Genomic DNA, 21,289 nt, shown 5'->3' on the forward strand with positions numbered 1-21,289 from the left:
TCCGGTCTCTTTTTCCAGAAGGGCTCCTGACCCTCCAACCACAACAACCCTTAATCGACTACACATTGATAAGCAAAGACCTGAATAGTAATTCACATACATTCCCATAAATATGTAACAATATACATATATATATATATATATTGTTACAGACGCGGCTTTTAGATGTTATATTGACCGAGCGGTGGTGTATTTAACCGCGTCCGAACAGTTACTCCCCGATTAAAACCCGATTCCACCCGACGTTGGCCAGATCGCCCCACAGATATTCAATCGGGAAATCTCTAAAGCGACCGAAAGAGAATGAAAAAGAAGAAGAAGAATACGGAGGAAGAACCGATTTATTATACACACACAAGCAATGGATGGAAGAAGCAGTAACACAGCGAATCCTTAACTTACACTATTCATTTTTACTTAGCCCCAAGACAAACGAGCAGGACAGGACGTTCACACTTACACAGGGGATAATGCAGGCAGGTAAGGCTTGAGATGGATTGCTTGAGAGGGAGGCAAGGTCGGGAGCGCGCAGTTCGCAATTCCTCGCGGTTTTGGCGGGAAACCCTCCGTCGTGTATCCACCGCGGTAGACGTCACGCGCTGGTTCGGCACACCTGCTCCTCTTCTTGGGGCGGGGCCGTCTCCCTCCTTTCAGCGCGTCTCTCCAAAGCTGGTCTCCTTGCCGAGCACCTCTCCTCTTTTGCTCGGAGCGTTTCGCATCTCACCGCTCCTTTTTGGTGCAGCCTCTTTGCTCCTCTCCCAGGGTCATCTCCAGCTCTTCTCGTAAAGCAGTCCCTTGCAGTCGCTTTTATCACCTCGCGCAAAATCAAGCCGCCGACTCCGAGGGCACGCCTACCGGGTCACTCACCGCGGTGTTGATTGGCTGGTAGGGCTGGTTCACTCCTTCCCTCTTATGACGAGGTGGAGACACGCCTTTCTTCCCCAACCTTACCTCGTGGCCAATGGTGGTTTGAAGAAAACCGGCCAAAATGCGGAAGGCAATTGGAAGGGAGGTTTTGGGGAAATTGGAAGGGCATACGCTTATTTTGTTTGATACAATGCAAAGTCAATCTAGTGGGAAAACACATACTTAGCCTACATGGAATAAGGAAATACACTATTTAAAAGATATATCGTGGCCTGCGTGTACATTTCATGCAATTAACTAGGACGCTGACTGCGACCATTATTTACATTAACAGGGTGTTACCGTACCTTTTGTAACGTTCACATTGTAACGTTCACATTGTAACGTTTCCACTTCGTTACACTTCCCCCAAAATTGTTACACTTCTCAAAAACCGTTACACTTCTCAAATTCGTTACACACTTCTCAAAATCGTTACACTGCACCCCCCTTTCTTCGGGTCCGTACTCGGGCCTATTAAACTTTAACTTAGTGTGACACGTAGGTGTAATTCCCTCTACAATTAACCTGACCCTGAGTGTGACAATTTTAAAACACAAATAAGTATGTCCCCCTATTGCATTGCACCCTGTCTAACAGACTCAAGCCCACAGCTAACCGAATTACGGAATTATTCTCAAACTATACATTTACGGTGGGGAGCATTATTTACAATGACGTGATTTCTTATTTACAACGCAACCCAGGACCTGTGTTTTTTTCTTTTTTTTCTTTTTAGGGAACAAGAGAAAGAAATTCCTGTTGGGAGGGAGGAGACAGCACGCATTGCATCGATGCACCAGTACCAATACCATCAAAGCACCCAAAAGCACCAAACACCACAAAGCACCCAAAAGCACCATCCAGTGCGCAGTCACCATGGCTCATAATAAACGCAACAAAACAACTGGTGGTGGTCTTCTCTTTCTCTGCTGGGCCGATGTTCTTCCCGACGTCTTCTGGCTTCATGCGGCCTAGTTGGAAATAATAAAAAGCACAACTTGTGTCCATTTTTATTTAGGGCCTCAGGGGCCAACTAAGGGTGGTCCACCTGTTTGGCATAGGTGCCACCTTACCGAGGTCCGCAAGCAAGATTCCCTGGCCACTATGGCCGGTTTCCAACAGAGGTGCCCTGCCCCAGAACCTGGGGTCCATCAAGTGGTACTTGGCCGCAGAACAGCGGTCCATAAAGTGGTACATCAACGCAATGCATGCTGGTTCTGGGGATCTCGGGCGCACAATGGCCACCTCACGCACGCTCCCATCGGCACCCAATGGCGCACAGGTCATGTGGGAGACAAAAGAAAGACAATTGAGCGAGGGGTAAGGTCACAAGGGTACACGTCAATAAGGCAATGCAAGGTGAAATGCGTACGGAGGCCGAAGTGAGAAAGCTCGTCCCTACCGTACGTCACCCCCCTGTCACCTACCCTACCCTTGTTCTCACCCCATATGTACAAAAATCTACACATTTACAAATTCGTCACTACTGTCACGTCTTCCCCATATTTCCCCTATACCAAATTCGTCTCCACAATCCCTTTACTTCAAAATTTGCCATCACCAATTCATCATCAATCCTCATAAGGAGGGAGAGATGGAATTACGCACAATGTCACACCCACGTCATGATGCGTCTCACAATCCAAACATTTGCATCATAAAAAATAATCAAAACATGGCATGGTGTGGAGTACCTGTCACCTCAGGTGAGTGGATGCAGATGGTGCGAGGAGATCCTTCATCCTCACTATCCTCTAAATGACTTTAACACACTTTACACTACCCGGGGTCTTTCCCTGCCAATCCATTGGCCAACTTACACTATGGGTTCTAATAACCAATTCCCATTGCCCAACTGTGGTGCTTCTCAATTTGGGGTCTCACTCCCCCGATTCATCTCCCGGTGCTCTAGCACAATTTCTGGGCTGCGACGTGTACCTCTCCCAGCAGGTCTACCCACCTGCACACCTCCACCACTGTAGTTGCCACCCGAGCTTACCTAGCTCCTCACCCTAACCTAACTAACTGGGGACAGCCCCTCTCCTGGCTCTGTCACCCCATGGTGCCCTCTGGCACTGGGCTACCCGGGTCCGTCCTCCGGATCCTCGGGCCCCATCCACAACAACTACTACCGGCTCCCAGCGCCCACCTGCGGCCTCACCTGGCCGACATCCTCACAGTGGTGGAGTGCCCAAACCAACTATACACACTAACAGGCTACACGCCCAGCCATTTCCACAACACCAATGCACCCATCCACATACCATTCTGTCACCCGCACCACAGATGCCAATATCCAACCACAATTTACCTGTACCCTCTACCTAACACTTACACTACCCGCCCCGGGTATCCGTGATGGGGGTCCACTCTTCCCCCATTCACACCTTCGCACCATCCACTCCACTCCACAATTTCCACCATTCTCACTCCACGACCATCCAGTCCAATACTCCAGATATTCCACACTACCATTTATTCCACACAGCCACATACACCTGTTCTTCATTCACCTGTCGTTGCACACCTGTGCAATCATACCTGGTGCCACCTGCACCCTCCTTTCTTCCTGGACCATTTGGTCAACACAACACGCAATCACCGCTACTCCCTCATACACTGCTCCACACACCTGTTCAGTTGCACACCTGTGCAATCACACCTGTTCCATTCTCACCTGTTCAATCCTCACACAGCATCATCTCATCTAACTACTCCCCTCTGAAACTTGCGCTTCCCAGTCGTCCCTTTAAACGATTGCGCTCCCACGTCATTATAATCCACACTAATCTACCTGCGTCCCCACTACAGGTATCAGTCACTAACTAAACTTAACGTTACCTAATGTCAATCTCTTCTAGGGCCCTACACACGATATATCCTAACCCACCCGGGCTAGTTTTCACTGCCATACACCCCATAAGCTATCGCGCATTTGCCCCACCCGTGAGGGATGGTGGATTTGCCATCCCACCACATCGGGGGTCTCTCTATCAATTTTGCTCGTCCAAATTCCAACCAATTCAAAAAATTTTCATTTACTGCCAATTCTACCCACTTTTCTAAATTTCGTATTAAATCACTATCACTATCACCCTCACCCGTCTACTTATTACATCCTCTCGGTGCGCCAATTCACGTCTACAGCCCGGCTTCGTACAGCCGAGCAATGAACGCGATTTCTTTTGTGCTGGCGGCTGGATGCGTCCCGCATTCGGGGCAGGGGCGGGGGCTTACCCGGGCCGAGATCCCACGCACCACCTCGGCGTGGAGCCATCCAATGTCCCGATCTCGACCTGCCGGCACCTCTCAACAAAACGTGGTCGCCATAACGACCCTTCCTATCCAGCCGCCCGCTCCGCCTAGTGGAGCCCGGCCGCGGCCGTTCCACGCGAGGCCCAGCGTGGATCGCGCACGGCGGTCCTTTCGAACCCGCCGTGGCTCGGATCCCCGCTGGTTCTCGCGGCACGCGAAGCCCGGCACGCACCGAGGGCCCGATTCGGCTATAAGTCGCCCTAACCGCTAAACCGGTTACCGTCGACGCTTCACCTGGACGCTTACATGTATACGCTACCCCTTTCTTGCTCATACATGCAGCCGTTCCCATTCTCCTCGTACCTTTCCTTACACACCTCGGTACACTCACTCCGCTCGCCGACTTGGTCACACACCTGACCACCGAACACTTTGGCACACATTCGTTGGTCGAACACCTCACCAACACACCTCTTCGCGCCCCCTCCTCGGTCACTTCCTCTGTGACAATCACAGGTGTGCTCTCATTCGCACACCCAACCACGTGCCTCACTACCAACTCAAATGTGCCTTCCCACACACGCTCTACCATTCCAGGTGTGCATCCTTCCATTCCAGGTGTACATCCTCGCTCACCTGTCACAACCAACTCACGCTCCGTTTCACTCTCACTACTCTCACCACTACTCTTGACAACGCACTCTTTCCTCATGCACCTGTCCGTTACACACCTTTCTCGCGCACACTCTCCCGTTACACCCTCTGTAACACTCACCACAGGTGTACACTCTCTCGTTACTTCCTCTGTAACACTCACCACACCGCGCTTCCATGTACCCCCTCGCACACGCGCTTCGACCAACTCACTCTTGACGGCACACTCTTTCCTCCTGCACCCGTCCGTTACACACCTTTCTCGCGCATCCTCTCACGCACACTTTTTCGTTACTTCCTCCGTAACACTCCCCACACCGCGCTTCCCTGTGCCCCCTCGCACACGCGCTTCGACCAACTCACTCTTGACGGCACACTCACTCCTCGGCGTGCACTTTGTCCTCACACACCCCATGGTCGGACATTCTCGCACACCTCTTTTTTCGCACACCTGACCTGTCACACACTTCACCAACGGCCTTTCACGAACACCCGGATCCAAACCAATCCCCAAGCCGACTGAAGCTTTCCTCACATCTTATACATTGCCACTCACCTCCGTACTTCGTCTCCGCACCTCCTTTGCCACCTGCAAACTCTTTATTTGGTTAGTGAGCATCACATCATGATTTGAACACAGACCTTGTACATATTCCATTACCTCCTCCTGGATTTCTCTCTTAGTTTCTGTCCGTCCCTTCTTAATTTCACTCACCTCTTCTTCCACTTCCTCTAGTTTTTGTTTAACCTCTTTTATTTCTCGGTGCGTCTCCTCAAGTTCGTCCTCTAGGGTTACCGTGACCGTCTCTATGTGCATCCTCACCTGCCGGTCCTTTGTCTCCATTATCTCTGTCACCTCCACCCTCATTGTCAGTTCCTCCCGTACCATCTGACATTGCCTCTGCGTCGCTATTAATTCGTTTTTAATTTCTTTTTGTGTCGCCTTTAACCCTCCTAGTACCGCAGTGTTCTTTTGAACCTGCTCCACTAACTTAGTTTGTCCCTCCGTCAGCTGCTCCACCTCCTCCGTCAGATCTTCTATTCCCCCTTGTAACTTTGCCGTATTATTTCTCACCTCTTTCTCCATACGCTTCTCCCCTCGCTTTACCTCCTCGCGTAGCCCCGAAACCTCCTCACTTACCCCTCGTCGTATTTCCTCCATCTCTTTTGTAGATGCCACCCTCATCTGTCCCAATTCATCCCTCTGAGCATCCAGTTTGGTTTCTACCCCGATTTTCACCTCCTCTATCTGCTCTCCCATTTGTTTGATTTCCCTGGCAGATTGTTCCCCTATTTCCCGCAATTTGTCCTCCATCCTATTTTCTAACCCCATTAACCCATTTTTCACCCCCTCTAACTGATTCTCCTGGGCAGCCATTCTGTTTTCCACCCCCGTTAACCCATTCTTTACCTCTTTTATCCCGTTGTCTAACCCCTCAAAATTTTTGTCTACCTTCTCACCGGTACCCCTCGCTTCGTCCCTCATTACCCCCATCTGGTTTCCCATTACCCCCATTTGGTTTCCCATCCTGTTTTCCATCCCTTTGAAATTATCGTCTGTTTTTACCATAAAGGCCATCATCTGTTTCATAAACAGGTTCCAATTCATTGGCATCTCGGGTTCGGCTACCGCGACCACGGCCGCGGCTAAATTTGGTGCCGCTACACCCACGTGCGCGAGGACGCCATTTCGTGCGCCTGATACCCCCTCAACCACACCTTCTTTACTCTCCTCCACCCTTTCCTCCACATACATTTCCCCGAGGTCCTGGGTCGATTCCACCCTGTCTATCTCTCCCACCGACATCCGATCGCCTTGATTGTCCATGGCGCGATCTCAAAATTCGGGTTTTGCTTTATAAAACAAAATAAATTTCGGCAGCTTGTAATTTTGAGCGCGTTAAGCGCGCTTCGGGTCCGATTTCGGGTCCGATCTCCCTCCTCGACACCAATTGTTACTCTAATAGTACAATTGGTGTTCCAAAATTTGGGCCTAACAAATTTAGTCCCAGGTCCGAATCCAACTCCTCGACACCAATTGTTACAGACGCGGCTTTTAGATGTTATATTGACCGAGCGGTGGTGTATTTAACCGCGTCCGAACAGTTACTCCCCGATTAAAACCCGATTCCACCCGACGTTGACCAGATCGCCCCACAGATATTCAATCGGGAAATCTCTAAAGCGACCGAAAGAGAATGAAAAAGAAGAAGAAGAATACGGAGGAAGAACAGATTTATTATACACACACAAGCAATGGATGGAAGAAGCAGTAACACAGCGAATCCTTAACTTACACTATTCATTTTTACTTAGCCCCAAGACAAACGAGCAGGACAGGACGTTCACACTTACACAGGGGATAATGCAGGCAGGTAAGGCTTGAGATGGATTGCTTGAGAGGGAGGCAAGGTCGGGAGCGCGCAGTTCGCAATTCCTCGCGGTTTTGGCGGGAAACCCTCCGTCGTGTATCCACCGCGGTAGACGTCACGCGCTGGTTCGGCACACCTGCTCCTCTTCTTGGGGCGGGGCCGTCTCCCTCCTTTCAGCGCGTCTCTCCAAAGCTGGTCTCCTTGCCGAGCACCTCTCCTCTTTTGCTCGGAGCGTTTCGCATCTCACCGCTCCTTTTTGGTGCAGCCTCTTTGCTCCTCTCCCAGGGTCATCTCCAGCTCTTCTCGTAAAGCAGTCCCTTGCAGTCGCTTTTATCACCTCGCGCAAAATCAAGCCGCCGACTCCGAGGGCACGCCTACCGGGTCACTCACCGCGGTGTTGATTGGCTGGTAGGGCTGGTTCACTCCTTCCCTCTTATGACGAGGTGGAGACACGCCTTTCTTCCCCAACCTTACCTCGTGGCCAATGGTGGTTTGAAGAAAACCGGCCAAAATGCGGAAGGCAATTGGAAGGGAGGTTTTGGGGAAATTGGAAGGGCCTACGCTTATTTTGTTTGATACAATGCAAAGTCAATCTAGTGGGAAAACACATACTTAGCCTACATGGAATAAGGAAATACACTATTTAAAAGATATATCGTGGCCTGCGTGTACATTTCATGCAATTAACTAGGACGCTGACTGCGACCATTATTTACATTAACAGGGTGTTACCGTACCTTTTGTAACGTTCACATTGTAACGTTCACATTGTAACGTTTCCACTTCGTTACACTTCCTCCAAAATTGTTACACTTCTCAAAAACCGTTACACTTCTCAAATTCGTTACACACTTCTCAAAATCGTTACAATATATATATATATATATATATATATATATATATATATATATATATATATAATATAATTCCAGTAATCTCTGTGTGTGTGTGTGTGTGTCTGTGTGTCTGTGTGTCTGTGTGTGTGTTTGTTTGTCTGTAACCGCTGTTTCTCGACAACCACGGGTCCGATATACTTGCAACTTGCCAGGTATATTGCTGGGGACCCGAGGATGTGCCTTTTCAAGGTTTGAAATTAATCGGACAAGTAGTTACCGAGCTATGTCCAAAAAACGATTCAACCAATCAGAGAGCAGCGAGCTATCACGTGTGCCGAACGTGGCGAACAGACTCTGCCTCGGACGGCACATTTGAGAGCGTATTCATTTATTTCACAACTATGTTGGCGCTATGTTGGCGCGATACTATGTTTTAAAACTAATTTGCGATTCTTTCGCTTTCCTGCGCGTTTGAGCACGCTATGGCGATTTCTTTACCAAACTCCGCAAGCCGTTCGCTTTGGACCAAACCATTTCATGTAAATAGAGGGGGGGGATTGTCACCGTACTCGCAAGCCGTTCGCTTTGGACCAAACCATTTCATGTAAATAGAGGGGGGGGATATAATTTTAGATATATATATAGTACGGGCATGCCCTAGTATATATATATATCTGGAGGCAGAGTGCCGGGAGAAGGGTTGGCGCGTTTCGTGTCAGCCATTTGAGGTGGGGTGTAGAGGGTATATTGGCAATTCCTTTTCTGCATTTCTTGCTGGGCTGGGAGTGTGTGGGACAGAAAGAAGGAGGATGTGTGACGAGGTGGCCCAGGTTGCCTTGAAAGGCTCATTTTGGATATGGAGGAAGTTTATGGAGGCACGTCGAACGGTGTAGGTTGGTTGTGTGTATTTTTTATATTTTTTTATTTTTATTTTTTTTGTTACCATTATTACTTCTTATTTTGTGTATATGAGTGAGTGGGTGAGGGTGTGTGTTTTTGCATGAATTAATTTTTGCATGAGTGTGTTTTTGTGTGTTGAGTGGTGTATGATGTAAGTGTAGGTGGTTGTTTGGTTGGTGTTCTGTATGTATGTGTGTGTATGGGTGTGTATGTATGTGTATGAATGATCTGGTGTGTTTTGTTGGTGAGTGGTGAAGGGTGTAAAGGTGGGTGTTTGAGTGTTCCACCATGTTTGTTTGGTGCTGTGGATTCTGGATGTGGAGGTGTTGTTGTTGTTGTTGTTGTTCGCACTGGCTGGGGGTGGGGGTATGTACGCATCCAGATGCAGTTGCTGCATGTGGATGTGTACGTGCCCCTGCTGGCCCACCTTAGCTGACCGTATCGAGGTTGAAGGGCCGAAACGGGATGATGCTGAGGACCTCGACTGAGGACCCGGTCAGTGCGGCACACTTGTGACCAGGTGTGTTTTGAACTTATATATATATATATATATATATGCTTATAGACTCGTATATGTTAGTAATAACAACGCTTACAATGTCAAACTGAAGTGCTTCCTTCGGTCACAGGTGCGAATTGTTTTTTGTTTTTCTAATACCCTGATTCCATGCAATATTTAGACATTGATATTTCAAGAAAATGATTTGCTTAAAAACTTTGCTAACCAATTTAATATTGTTACTACCGTGGTTTTAGACAATCCTGAAGAAATTATGAGAGCAGAAAACAATGTCCTCGCATCTACTCTGGAACAAGCTGAGGACCTCATTGAAAAAGGTTTGTAGAACACCGACTCACCAGACAGACTTCCATCGGCATCCGAATCAAGAAGTTTTTATTAGGTTTCCTCCACATACAATGTAAAGAAATACCTATTGTTATTACTATAGTTTATTCCCCCACTCTCCCCCGCCTCCTATTTCCAGGTCCAAAAACTTTAAAATAAATGTTCTCTGCAACCGTTGGTCCGATTGGCACACATATTTCACCAATTGATTAGCTAGACCTGTATAATTTTTTACTGCTAATTATGACATAGGTGTTACGTGCTCCTCCAGCCTGGTGTTGGCTTAGCGGCTAGGGTGCCAGCTTAGGATCCTAGGATCCTGGGTTCGAATCCCGGTCGATCGCTGAATTAATGCCAGGGGGGTTGATTCAGCCTGTCATCTTTCCGAGGTCGGCTAATTGAGTACCAGTTCACTGGTAATTCCCTGTGTGTCGTAAAAGGCGACAAACAGGGTTGGCGGTAGGAAGGGCATCCGGCCGTAAAACATTGCTTCAAAAAGGGGACCAACAAAAACAACAACAACCACGGTGCCCGAAAAAGGCCAACCCCCGCTTTGCGGGGGAAATGGCCTCTAAAGGTGGTTTTTGTTTTTGTTTTGTTTTTTTGTTACGTGCTCCTCCCCGACCCCCTGGTCACGGTGTACCTCCGAGCCTCGAGAGAAGTCACGGCAGAAAAATGTGTTATTCTGTGTGTCAAAGATCAATGGAGAAGCCACCCCAATTGTTACTCACAAACAAATATTGTATTAAGATCACACAAGAATAACAGTACAACAACAATAGTATTCAAAAGTACAATCAATATGTCCTATGATGGTACCATCAGTTTTGTAATATATAACTCACTGTGCTCCAAGTGAGTGTAACAAGAACATTCCCCAATGTCTCTTATTCCCGGCTTCAAGACGAAGTTGATTTGCTTCAGCGATCGCGAGAACGCTGTCCAATCGAGACCAGAATCCCATGCGGATGGCAAGGGCAGTCACACAGCCGAAGCTGTACAAAGGCGCCCTCAAGGTGACTGGGAAATCCAAAGGCGCCCTACAGGCGACTGAGAGATCACACCCTCGGGTATGGACGAATTAGCCTTCAAAAAGCCACGTCACACACACGCCCCAGATCGACGTCTGAATGCGGTGAGAATTGTCGAAAGGAAACGAAACCGCGAGCGAAGCACAAGTCCTGCACGAGTCAAAATGGCCGACGGCCTGGTCTCATGGCGCAACAGCACTGCGATGATTCTCTCCTGAATCAATAGCAAAACCTGACACGCAGGTTAATCCGTCACAGTGCTAACCACGCTGTCATAGGGATCCCTTTCATGGGAACCCCGAAAGTTCGCTAGTGACTGTTGTTAGCCAACATTCGCTCAGGACGAAGAAACGACTTGCTTCTTCTCCGACTTCACTCGTTCCACCCTTTTTCTTTCCCCTTCCGCTTCGTCGTCGTCCAGTTCCGGTTTCATTTAAAACATTAACCTTTTTACCTTTTGACAACAATAACCGTCATTTCCCTCAAACCACAATAATAATAATGATACATGGAACCAGAAATGTTTCAAGTGGATGAAAACCACAACAACGGAAGTGATGAATCCGTAACACTTCCTCCCCCACCCCCCTCAAGAAAGAAAGTTTGAACATGGTGAAAACTTTCTTTGAAGGCAAAACTCTCCCAACAAACAAAAGTAAACTCACGCCCAAATCATCAATTCCCGTGAGCAACAATAATCAATATTTCCCAAAAGTAAAGCAGCAAAACTTCAAACAACCTACAGATATTTCCAACGTTAGCTCACTCTGGACAAAGCATCAGCAACGACATTGTGCCTGTCCTTTACATTCTCAATTTCCAAGTTGAACTCCTGCAAAGCCAAACTCCATCTCATCAACCTCTAATTTTATTTTTCATTTTTTGAATGAAGGTTAAGGGGGTGTGATCAAAAATCCAAAGTCAAGCAAATCTATAGCACTTTTTTAGGGAGGCCGAGCTGAGAGCCAGGTTTCATGGTGGTTGGGTGGTGAGGCCTGGAAGTATTCACTACATGGACGCCTTTAGGAACGTGGAGTTCACAGTTAATCCGTGTAGGAAAGTTCACTACATGGACGCCTTTAGGAACGTGGAGTTCACGGTTAATCCGTGTGGGAATCTTGGCTCGGCTGCTCCGCAGCATTCAGTGCTTCAACTCTTCCTAACTTTCATAATAATCATGGTTGGAACGCTTGTCGCTGTAGTCACGTGAATAGCGGTCTCCTTCTCGTCCACTACCCTGATAATCATCCCTTCGGGAGCTGCCGTAACTCTGGGAGCCTCCATAGTAATATCGACTGCGGCCACCACCAAAACTACTACTCCCACCCCGGGAGCCATAGCCACCCCTGAAACTACCTCCACGTTTTCCTCCTCTGTAGCCCCCTCGACGCCCATGGCCTGCCTTCTCTACTGTTATGGTCCGACCATGCAAATCCTTGCCATTCAAATCCTTTTCTGCATCTTTGGCATCCTTTGGGTTTTCAAACGTGACAAAGCCAAACCCTCTTGACTTTTGCGTCTCCCTGTCTTTTATTAGCAGCACTTCCAAGAGCGGTCCATATTTGCCAAAGACAGAGTCCAGAACATCTTCCCTTGTTTTGAAGTTCAGTCCACCTACAAAGAGCTTGCCAACATTGCCTCCATTCATGACTCGTGTGTGCTGACACTTATTTTCAGGGTACTTGACAAGACGCGTCTGTGCCAAGCGTGACGTCAGTACCTTCCTCTTCTCTTCATAGCGCTTCCTTCCCATAGCACGAGTCGCGGTACAGGATGGAAAGATACCCGGAATCTCCTGCTCTAACTGCGCGGCGTTATTTTTAGGCTTTTTAACAAACATCGGGTTACCAGAAACTTGACCACCGGCCAAATCATTCCCGATAACAAAAGATACTCCCTCTACAGGAAGAGTGGCTTGTAAACCTACGGTGACAGGTCCTGACACCAAATCAGACTGCAAATGGATGACATGAAGTGGGGCTTTAACATAGCCACCAACCCCCTGTAAACGAACACTAACACCAGTTAACTTGTTACGACTTTTACTTCCTCTAGACCAGGGTCGGCAACCTTTTTGACATGAAGTGCCAGTTTGAAATGTTCTTGTTAATTAGTGTGCCATATCAACATTAAGTTTAATTATGACACCACATCAAAAAAATACTTCCAACAGTCATGGAATTTTATTCCATCCATACAGGCTACATGCATAGCAACAACATCCATACAGGCTACATGCATAGCAACAACATCCATACAGGCTACATGCATAGCAACAACATCCATACAGGCTACATGCATAGCAACAACATCCATACAGGCTACATGCATAGCAACAACATCCATACAGGCTACATGCATAGCAACAACATTTTAAAGAAACATTTATCTCTCATAATTAGGACATTGTAATGATCATTTTATCATTGTAAAATTTGTCCCCAATGAGGTTACAAATTATATGCACGGACCCCATTTCAAAACACTGCTTTCAGTAACTCATTTACAAAGTATTGCATTGGAAACAAATGTCAAAAAGTGAGAATAAAGTGTATCAAATAGAAATACCAGTACTATACAAGAATGCTGCCATCCTCATGAAAACATCCACATCTGAGTTGGGAAAAAAGAGATGGACAAACAGCTACATATGCAAACCCATGTGTACTACAAATAAACAGATGCCTACCAGTCAGTGTGATCCCTGGCCCTGCTTTCCTTTGCTGAGCTCCATTATCTGGGGGTTGTAGTTAGTCACTTTAAGTTGCACACATGCTTCGGAGTGGTCGGTTGTCAAACGACTGCGGGAGGCCATTTCTTCAATGCGTCGCTCAACACTTCTAGCTGACATGGGAATATCTTTTATTCTTGATTTGATTGTCTCTTTGATGGTAAGCCTTCAAACAGAACCTCTGAGCTACAGAGAAAAGCCTCCTTAATATATTCGCCATCCGTGAATGGCTTTCCACGTTTCACAATGCAATGAGCAATGCGATAGTTTGCTTCAGTCGCATGGTTTTTAGCAATGGCAAAGATTTTGAGGGTGTTGGCTTGCTTCCCATACCTGGACACGGCACGTTTGATGGATTCTGCCTTGTCTGCCTGATCTTTGAAAGTTTTCTCGTGCTTTGTCTCAAAATGGCGCTTAACACTCAACGTTCGACAAACAACATTTTCAAAACATAAAGTACACACAGCACGGTCCTTCTGAAAAACAAAACCCCACTCTTCTGTCCATGAGGGCTGGAATGCCCGAACCTTTACTTCAGCTTTCTTAGCTAGCGGGGTTGCCATCATCTACCGAACCTGAACCGCTTCACTGCACTGTGGGAAATGTGAGCGGGAGGCCGTACCGTCAATCAAACTAAATAAGACAGGCCGCGCAACAGCCAATGGCTGTTCAAGAAGTGATTTGTCATGCAACTGAGAGGGCACTGCTTTCGCCAGCGTGCCAATGATTACGCTGCCGCGTGCCAATGGTGGCACGCGTGCCTAAGGTTGCCGACCCCTGCTCTAGACAGTCAAGTTCGCTCATCTTTTCGGCGCACCGGCACGAGCCGAGAACGGCCCGTGCAGGGGCTGATCCGAGGATCTCACCAAACCGTCCGATCGGTAGTAGCGACGGGCGGTGTGTACAAAGGGCAGGGACTTAATCAACGCGAGCTGATGACTCGCGCTTACTGGGAATTCCTCGTTCGTGGGACACTGTCTCAAGCCCCAGTCCCCATCACGGACGGGGCTCATCAGCCGGCGTTAGTTAGTGTTCTGGTGTTAGTGTTCTGGTGTTACTGGTGTAAACTAACACTAACACCAGAACACTAACACCAAATGGATGACATGAAGTGGGGCTTTAACATAGCCACCAACCCCCTGTAAACGAACACTAACACCAGTTGCCGTCTTCTCTGACAATGGCAAAATGCCCTCAAGCATCAAAGATTGATGTGCTCCTGTGTCCCTCAATACCCTAACAGGTCTTTGGTTAGTCAGGTTTCCATCCAGTGACACAAACCCGTCTGAAATAAAAGGTTTGTAACCCTCTTGAACAAGGTCGTTCTGTGATGCCGTAACTTTGGCATGGGAACCTTCACAAGGCACTGTCCTCCAAGGACGATTTCTCGCATTTGCCAATGCATTCGGAGTTGTACTAGTCTGACTCAGCTCCTGATTTTTCCTTTTCAGGGCGTAACATTGGGACATCAAATGCCCAGGTTTCTTGCAAAAAGCGCAAGTAGGCCCGGAGGAAAAACTCGTGGTCTGCCTCGAGCCCCCCGGAAGATAAGTCTGTCTTGGAACTGTAGTCTTCTGATCCCTAAAAGTCGTGGTATCAGATGTGTCCTCATGGTCATCTCTGGGCCGCCCCCATGAATCTTCGTTCTCCGCACCAGATGTACCATAACTCCCCTGGCGAACTCTAGGCGGGAAGTTAGGTTTGTGGAACTCCATCCTGTGTGTCAAGGCATAGTCATCTGCCACGGTTGCTGCCTCATACAACTCTGGTACCTTCTTTTCCTCCAGATGTACTTTAATGTCCTCGTGGACACACTGTTTGAATTCCTCCACCAAGATCAATTGTCGCAACAGTTCGAAGTCTTTCCCAATCCCCTTCGAGTCACACCACCGATCAAACATGGTTTCCTTCATTCTGGCAAACTCCACATGGGTCTCACTCTCTCTCTTCCTGGCATTCTGGAATTTTTGCTGGTAAGCTTCAGGGACCAATTCATAGGCTTTGAGAATGGCTTTCTTCACTTCCTCATAATCTGTACATTTGTCAATCGGTAAAGCCGAATAGATATCTTGAGCTTTACCCACCAGAACACTTTGCACTAACATTGTCCAGGACCCCACAGGCCATTTTAGCATTTGAGCCACTTTCTCAAAGTGTAAAAAAAACTTGGCTACCTCTTTTTCATTGAAGGGTGGAACCAGCCTCACATGCCTACCAACATCCCAGGCGTTGTGACTGGTTGTCGAACTAGCCGGCATGGATGCTACCTCTCACCGTTCTCTCATTCATTCCAACTCCTTGAGTTTAAGTTCCCTCTGATAATCCAACAACTCGAACGTCGCATCGTTTAGGAGTTATGACGCTTTGAAGTATAAACTTTAAAACCTATCTCCTTCATTATTTTGGAAGATATCAAAGGGAAACTTCAGACTTAAGTTGCCCATGTCTGGAAGTTAAAACTTTATTTGGGAAGTAGCGATAAGTCACATGGTTTGGCCACAATGAATAATTGAACAACAATCTTAAAAACCTTATATCTCTTGAACCGCTGCATTGATTAACATGAAACCTTAATGTTATGTAGCTGTCATAAAGGTGAATAAGTTTTTAAAATTTCAACATGATTGGTTGCACAGTCTGGAAGTTATTATTGTGTGAAGAAGAAACTCTCAATTTTTTATTTTCAGGCCATGTGAATGATTGTGCCGCTGCCATTTTTCGGATTTATTTCCTTTAAAAATCATTTTCTCTGCAGTTGTTGGACCGATTGACAGGAAATTTTCACCATACGAGCACCTCAGCCTGTAGAATCCTTTAATTGTAATTATGATATAGGTGACATGGTATGGGTGCCATCGTGTGGTGTGAAATAGTGTGGAATCTGTGTCCTTGTGGGTCGTGAGAGAAGATTGGGAATAAAAGAAAGGGGTCATTGGATTATGGCGCGATATGCAAATGAGGCGGTTCATCCTCCTCCAGCACTCGCAGAACCAAGCCTCCTATTAAATGAACACAGGGTGCGCTATTATTACCCACAATGAAAAGAGGAAGAACCTTCTCTACCCTTGCTCCAACGCATTATGACGTACTAACCCACTAGATAAGTTGAAGGGACTATTGTAATCTTGTCCTATGAAATAACTCCTTTAAGGGACCTACAGTGCATTCAGAAAGTATTCAGACCCCTGCACTTTTTCACATTTTGTTATGTTGCAGCCTTATGCTGAAATCGTTTAAATTCATTTTTTCCCTCATCAATCTCCACTCAATACCCCATAATGACAAAGAGAAAACGGGATTTTAGAACGTTTTGCAAATTTATTAAAAAGAAAAAACTGAAATATCACATTGACATAAGTATTCAGACCCTTTGCGATGACACTTGAAATTTAGCTCAGGTGCCTCCCATTTCTCTTGATCATCTTTGAGATGTTTCTACACCTTGATTGGAGTCAACCTGTGGTAAATTCAATTGATTGGACATGATTTGGAAAGGCACACACCTGTCTATATAAGGTCTCACAGCTGACAATGCATATCGGAGCAAAAACCAAGCCATGAGGTCGAAGGAACTGCCTGCGGAGCTCAGAGACAGGATTGTGTCGAGGCACAGATTTGGGGAAGCCTACAAAAAAATTTCTGCTGCATTGAAGGTTTCCAAGAGCACAGTGGCCTCCATAATTCTTAAATGGAAGAAGTTTGGAACAACCAGGACTCTTCCTAGAGCCCACAGAGTGGATTTGTAATACCTGTTCCAAACTTCTTCCATTTAAGAATTATGGAGGCCACTGTGCTCTTGGGAACCTCCAATTCAGCAGAATTTTTTTTGTAGGCTTCGCCAGATCTGTGCCTCGACACAATCCTGTCTCTGAGCTCTGCAGGCAGTTCCTTTGACATCATGACTTGGTTTTTGCTCCGATATGCATTGTCAGCTGTGAGACCTTATATAGACAGGTGTGTGCCTTTCCAAATCATGTCCAATCAATTTAATTTACCACAGGTTGACTCCAATCAAGGTGTAGAAACATCTCAAAGATGATCAAGAGAAATGGGAGGCACCTGAGCTAAATTTCAAGTGTCATAGCAACGGGTGTGAATATTTATGTAAATGTGATGTTTCAGTTTTTTCTTTTTAATAAATTTGCAAAACTTTCTAAAATCCTGTTTTCTCTTTGTCATTATGGGGTATTGAGTGTCGATTGATGAGGGAAAAAATTAATTTAAACGATTTCAGCATAAGGCTGCAACATAACAAAATGTGAAACAAGTGCAGGAGTCTGAATACTTTCTGAATGCACTGTATATGGTGGTTGCCATTGAACCTGAGCGGTTTCCCAAAACCGCAACAATACTTCTACCAAGTTGGGCAAAATCCCATCACTGGTTTGTTCACAAGTTATCATGGCAACAGGATTTTTACCAAACATGACCTTTGACCTTGTAACGCAAAAATATAATCAGTTCATGTTTAAATCATTATACATACCTGTACCAAGTTTGATTTAAATCCCTTTAGCTGTTCTCAAGTGATCACATTTTTACCTAACATGACCTCTGACCTTTGATCTGTTGATGCCATAATCCAATCAGTTCATCTTTGCATCATATATACTTATACCAAGTTTGTTCAAAATCACATCACTTGTTCACAAGTTTACACGGCAACATAATTGTTACTTAACATGACCTCTGACCTTTGGCCTTTGACCTCGTGACACCAAAATCTAATCAGTTCATCTTTACCTCATTATACATACCTGCACCAGGTTTGACTAAGATCCATTCAGCTGTTAAATTATCGTGGTCACAAAATAATTGTAACTTAGCATGCAAACTTCGCAAAACCACCTCTGATCTTTGATCTTTGACCTGTTAACCCCAAAATCGAATCGGTTTATCTTTGCATCATAAAACTCGGTGTACAAAACATAAGGAACACCTGCTCTTTTCATGAAATAGACTGAGCAAGTGAATCCAGGTGAAAGCTATGATCCCTTATTGATTGCACCTGTTAAATCCACTTCAATCAGTGTCGATGAAGGGAAGGAGACCGGTTAAAGAAGGATTTTTAAGCCTTGAGACAATTGAGACATGGATTGTGTATGTGTACCATTCAGAGGGTGAATGGGCAAGACAAAAGATTTCAGTACCTTTGAACAGGTTATGGTAGTAGGTGCCATGACAATTGCCAAAAAGTGAACCATGACAATTACAATTACATATGGGCAGGGTACAGCCTGAAGTGGAGATCGGTTTCTGAGGTTTGAGACATGGAATGTAGGGACAATGACAGGGAGATCAGGAGAAGTGGTGGAAGTATTGGTCAGAAGAAGAGTGGACATGTGTTGTGTGCAAGAGACGAGATGGAAGGGAAGTGGTGTGAGAATGGTGAAGGGTAGGCAGGGACAGAAATACAAGTTTGTGTGGCAAGGATGCCCGGAGGGCGTGAATGGTGTTGGTGTCCTGTTTTCTGAGGAGTTTGTAGACAGTGTGGTGAGTGTGACGAGAGTGAGTGACTGGTTGATGATGGTGAAAATGATGATTGGAAAGCTCTTGGTGAACGTCATCTCAGGATATGCTCCGCAGGTTGGTCGGAGCGATGAAGAGGACAAGTTCTGGTGTGCGATAGAGAAGCTGATGGAAAACGTGAAAGATGAGGAAGTTGTTGTGGTAGGAGGAGACCTAAATGGACATGTGGGAAAGAGTATGGATGGTTTTGAGGGAGTTCATGGGGGTTATGGACATGGTGTGAGAAATGGAGAAGGTGAAAGGATTTTGGAGTTTACTGATGGAGCTGATTTGTTGATTTGTAATACTCAGTTCCAGGAAGAGGATAATAAGCTTGTTGCATACATGTCAGGTGGGTCGACGACAACCGTTGACTACCTGATGGTGCATAGGTGAGATAGGGGGCACCTCCGGGACACAAAGGTGATCCCAGGGGAGGAGGCTGTTTCACAGCACCACTTGGTTGTCTGCGACATAAGGGTGAAAGGTGCGAGGAGAGCTCGACGGGTGAAGTACCAACCGAGAATGAAGGTGTGGAGGTTGAAAGAGGTGACAGTAAGGGAGGCATTAAAAGAGAGGCTGAGTAGGGTAGAGGATGATGTGGTTGAGCTTGAAAGTGGTTGGATGTCAATGAAAGCTAGTCTGTTGGGAGCCGTTGGTGAGGTATGTGGATGGACAAAAGGACCACCGAGGCACTCGGAAACATGGTGGTGGGATGATGAAGTTGGAAAGAGGATTGACGAGAAGAAGAAGAAGTTCAAGGAGTGGCAGAAGGCGAAGGGTACGGGAGCAGAAAAAGCAGAGCATGAAAGTTATAAGGCAGCCAAGAAGGCTGCAAAGAAAGAGGTAGGAAAATGTTCGGAGAACGCTTGGATTCGGAAGAGGGTCAGAGAGCGGTATTCAGGATTGCAAAGCAGATAGCGAAAGAGAGGTGTGATGTGATGGGGGCGAGTTGCTTGAAGGATGAAGTGGGACAAATCGTTGTGGACCCAGATGGAATTAAAGGAAGATTGACGAGATATATGGAAATACTGTTGAATGCAGAGCATGAATGGGATGACAACATAGAGAGTAACCCAGTTTTAGGACCGGCAGAGAAGATAACTGAGAAGGAAGTTGAGGAAGCGATAAAAGCAATAAAAACCACCTTTAGAGGCCATTTTCCCCCGCAAGCGGGGGTTGCCCTTTTTCGGGAACCGTGGTTGTTGTTGTTTTTTTGGTCCCCTTTTTGAAGCAATGTTTTACGGCCGGATGCCCTTCCTGACGCCAACCCTTTTTGCCGCCTTTAGCGACAAACAGGGAATTACCAGTGAACTGGTACTCAAATTAGCCGACCTCGGAAGGATGACAGGCTGAGTCAACCCCCCTGGCGTTAATTCAGCGATCGACCGGGATTCGAACCCAGGATCCTAGGATCCTAAGCCGGCACCCTAGCCGCTAGCCCAACACCAGGGTTAATGAAGGGGGAGGGCCTCCGAGCGGGAGGGTTAATAAAAGCAATGAAGAGTAGAAAAGCGGGAGGGCCGACGGGAGATGTGGGAGATATGTTGAAGGCAGCAGGAAGTTAAGTTGGGTTGTGAAGAGAATGACAGAGATCTGTAATCTGGTGGTGAAAGAAGGCCGCATTGCAGTGGATTGGGAACTGAGTACCCTCGTCCCTCTATACAAGGGGAAAGGTGACCCTCTGGAGTGTGGCTCGTACCGAGCGATAAAGTTATTGGAGCATGGAATGAAGGTATTGGAAAGGGTGTTGGAGAGGAGGATTAGGAAGAAGGTGAAGATCGACGAAATGCAGTTTGGATTTATGCCAGGAAGAGGAACGACAGATGCGCTCTTTATTGTGAGGCAGTTGCAGGAGAAGTACATGGAGAAGAGGAAGAAGTTGTGTCTTGGGTTTGTTATTGATCTGGAGAAAGCATTCGACAGGGTTCCACTCGAAGTATTGACATGGGCATTGAGGAAGTTAGGAGTGGAGGAATTGTTGATCAGAGTAGTGATGGCAATGTACAAAAGAGCACGCACAGCTGTATAGACGAAGGACGGGAACACTGGTGAGTTTGAGGTGAAGGTGGGAGTGCATCAGGGGTCGGTACTAAGTCCACTACTATTTGTAGCTGTGATGGAGGTGCTGGCTCGGAACGTAAAGGAGGGTTTACCGTGGTTGTATGCAGATGATCTGGTGTTGATTGCAGAAAGTATGGATGGACTGAAGGAGAAGATGAACAAGTGGAAGGAATGTATGGAGA

At 46.7% G+C, this 21,289-nt stretch overlaps 1 protein-coding gene across 2 annotated transcripts in view; it reads left to right on the forward strand.

Moving 5' to 3' along the window:
• LOC137434306 (EP300-interacting inhibitor of differentiation 3-like) overlaps positions 1-21,289 on the forward strand; it is a 91,154-nt gene that overhangs the window by 9,682 nt on the left and 60,183 nt on the right. For both annotated transcript variants that reach the window (XM_078785478.1, XM_078785479.1), the window contains one exon: positions 9,683-9,763. In XM_078785478.1, the coding sequence (XP_078641604.1) occupies positions 9,683-9,763 (81 nt within the window). The remainder of the gene's footprint in view (positions 1-9,682; positions 9,764-21,289) is intronic.

The sequence above is a fragment of the Myxine glutinosa genome, chromosome 10, assembly GCF_964187855.1.
Source record: "Myxine glutinosa chromosome 10, kmMyxGlut1.1, whole genome shotgun sequence".
Classification (NCBI taxonomy): Eukaryota; Metazoa; Chordata; class Myxini; order Myxiniformes; family Myxinidae; genus Myxine; species Myxine glutinosa.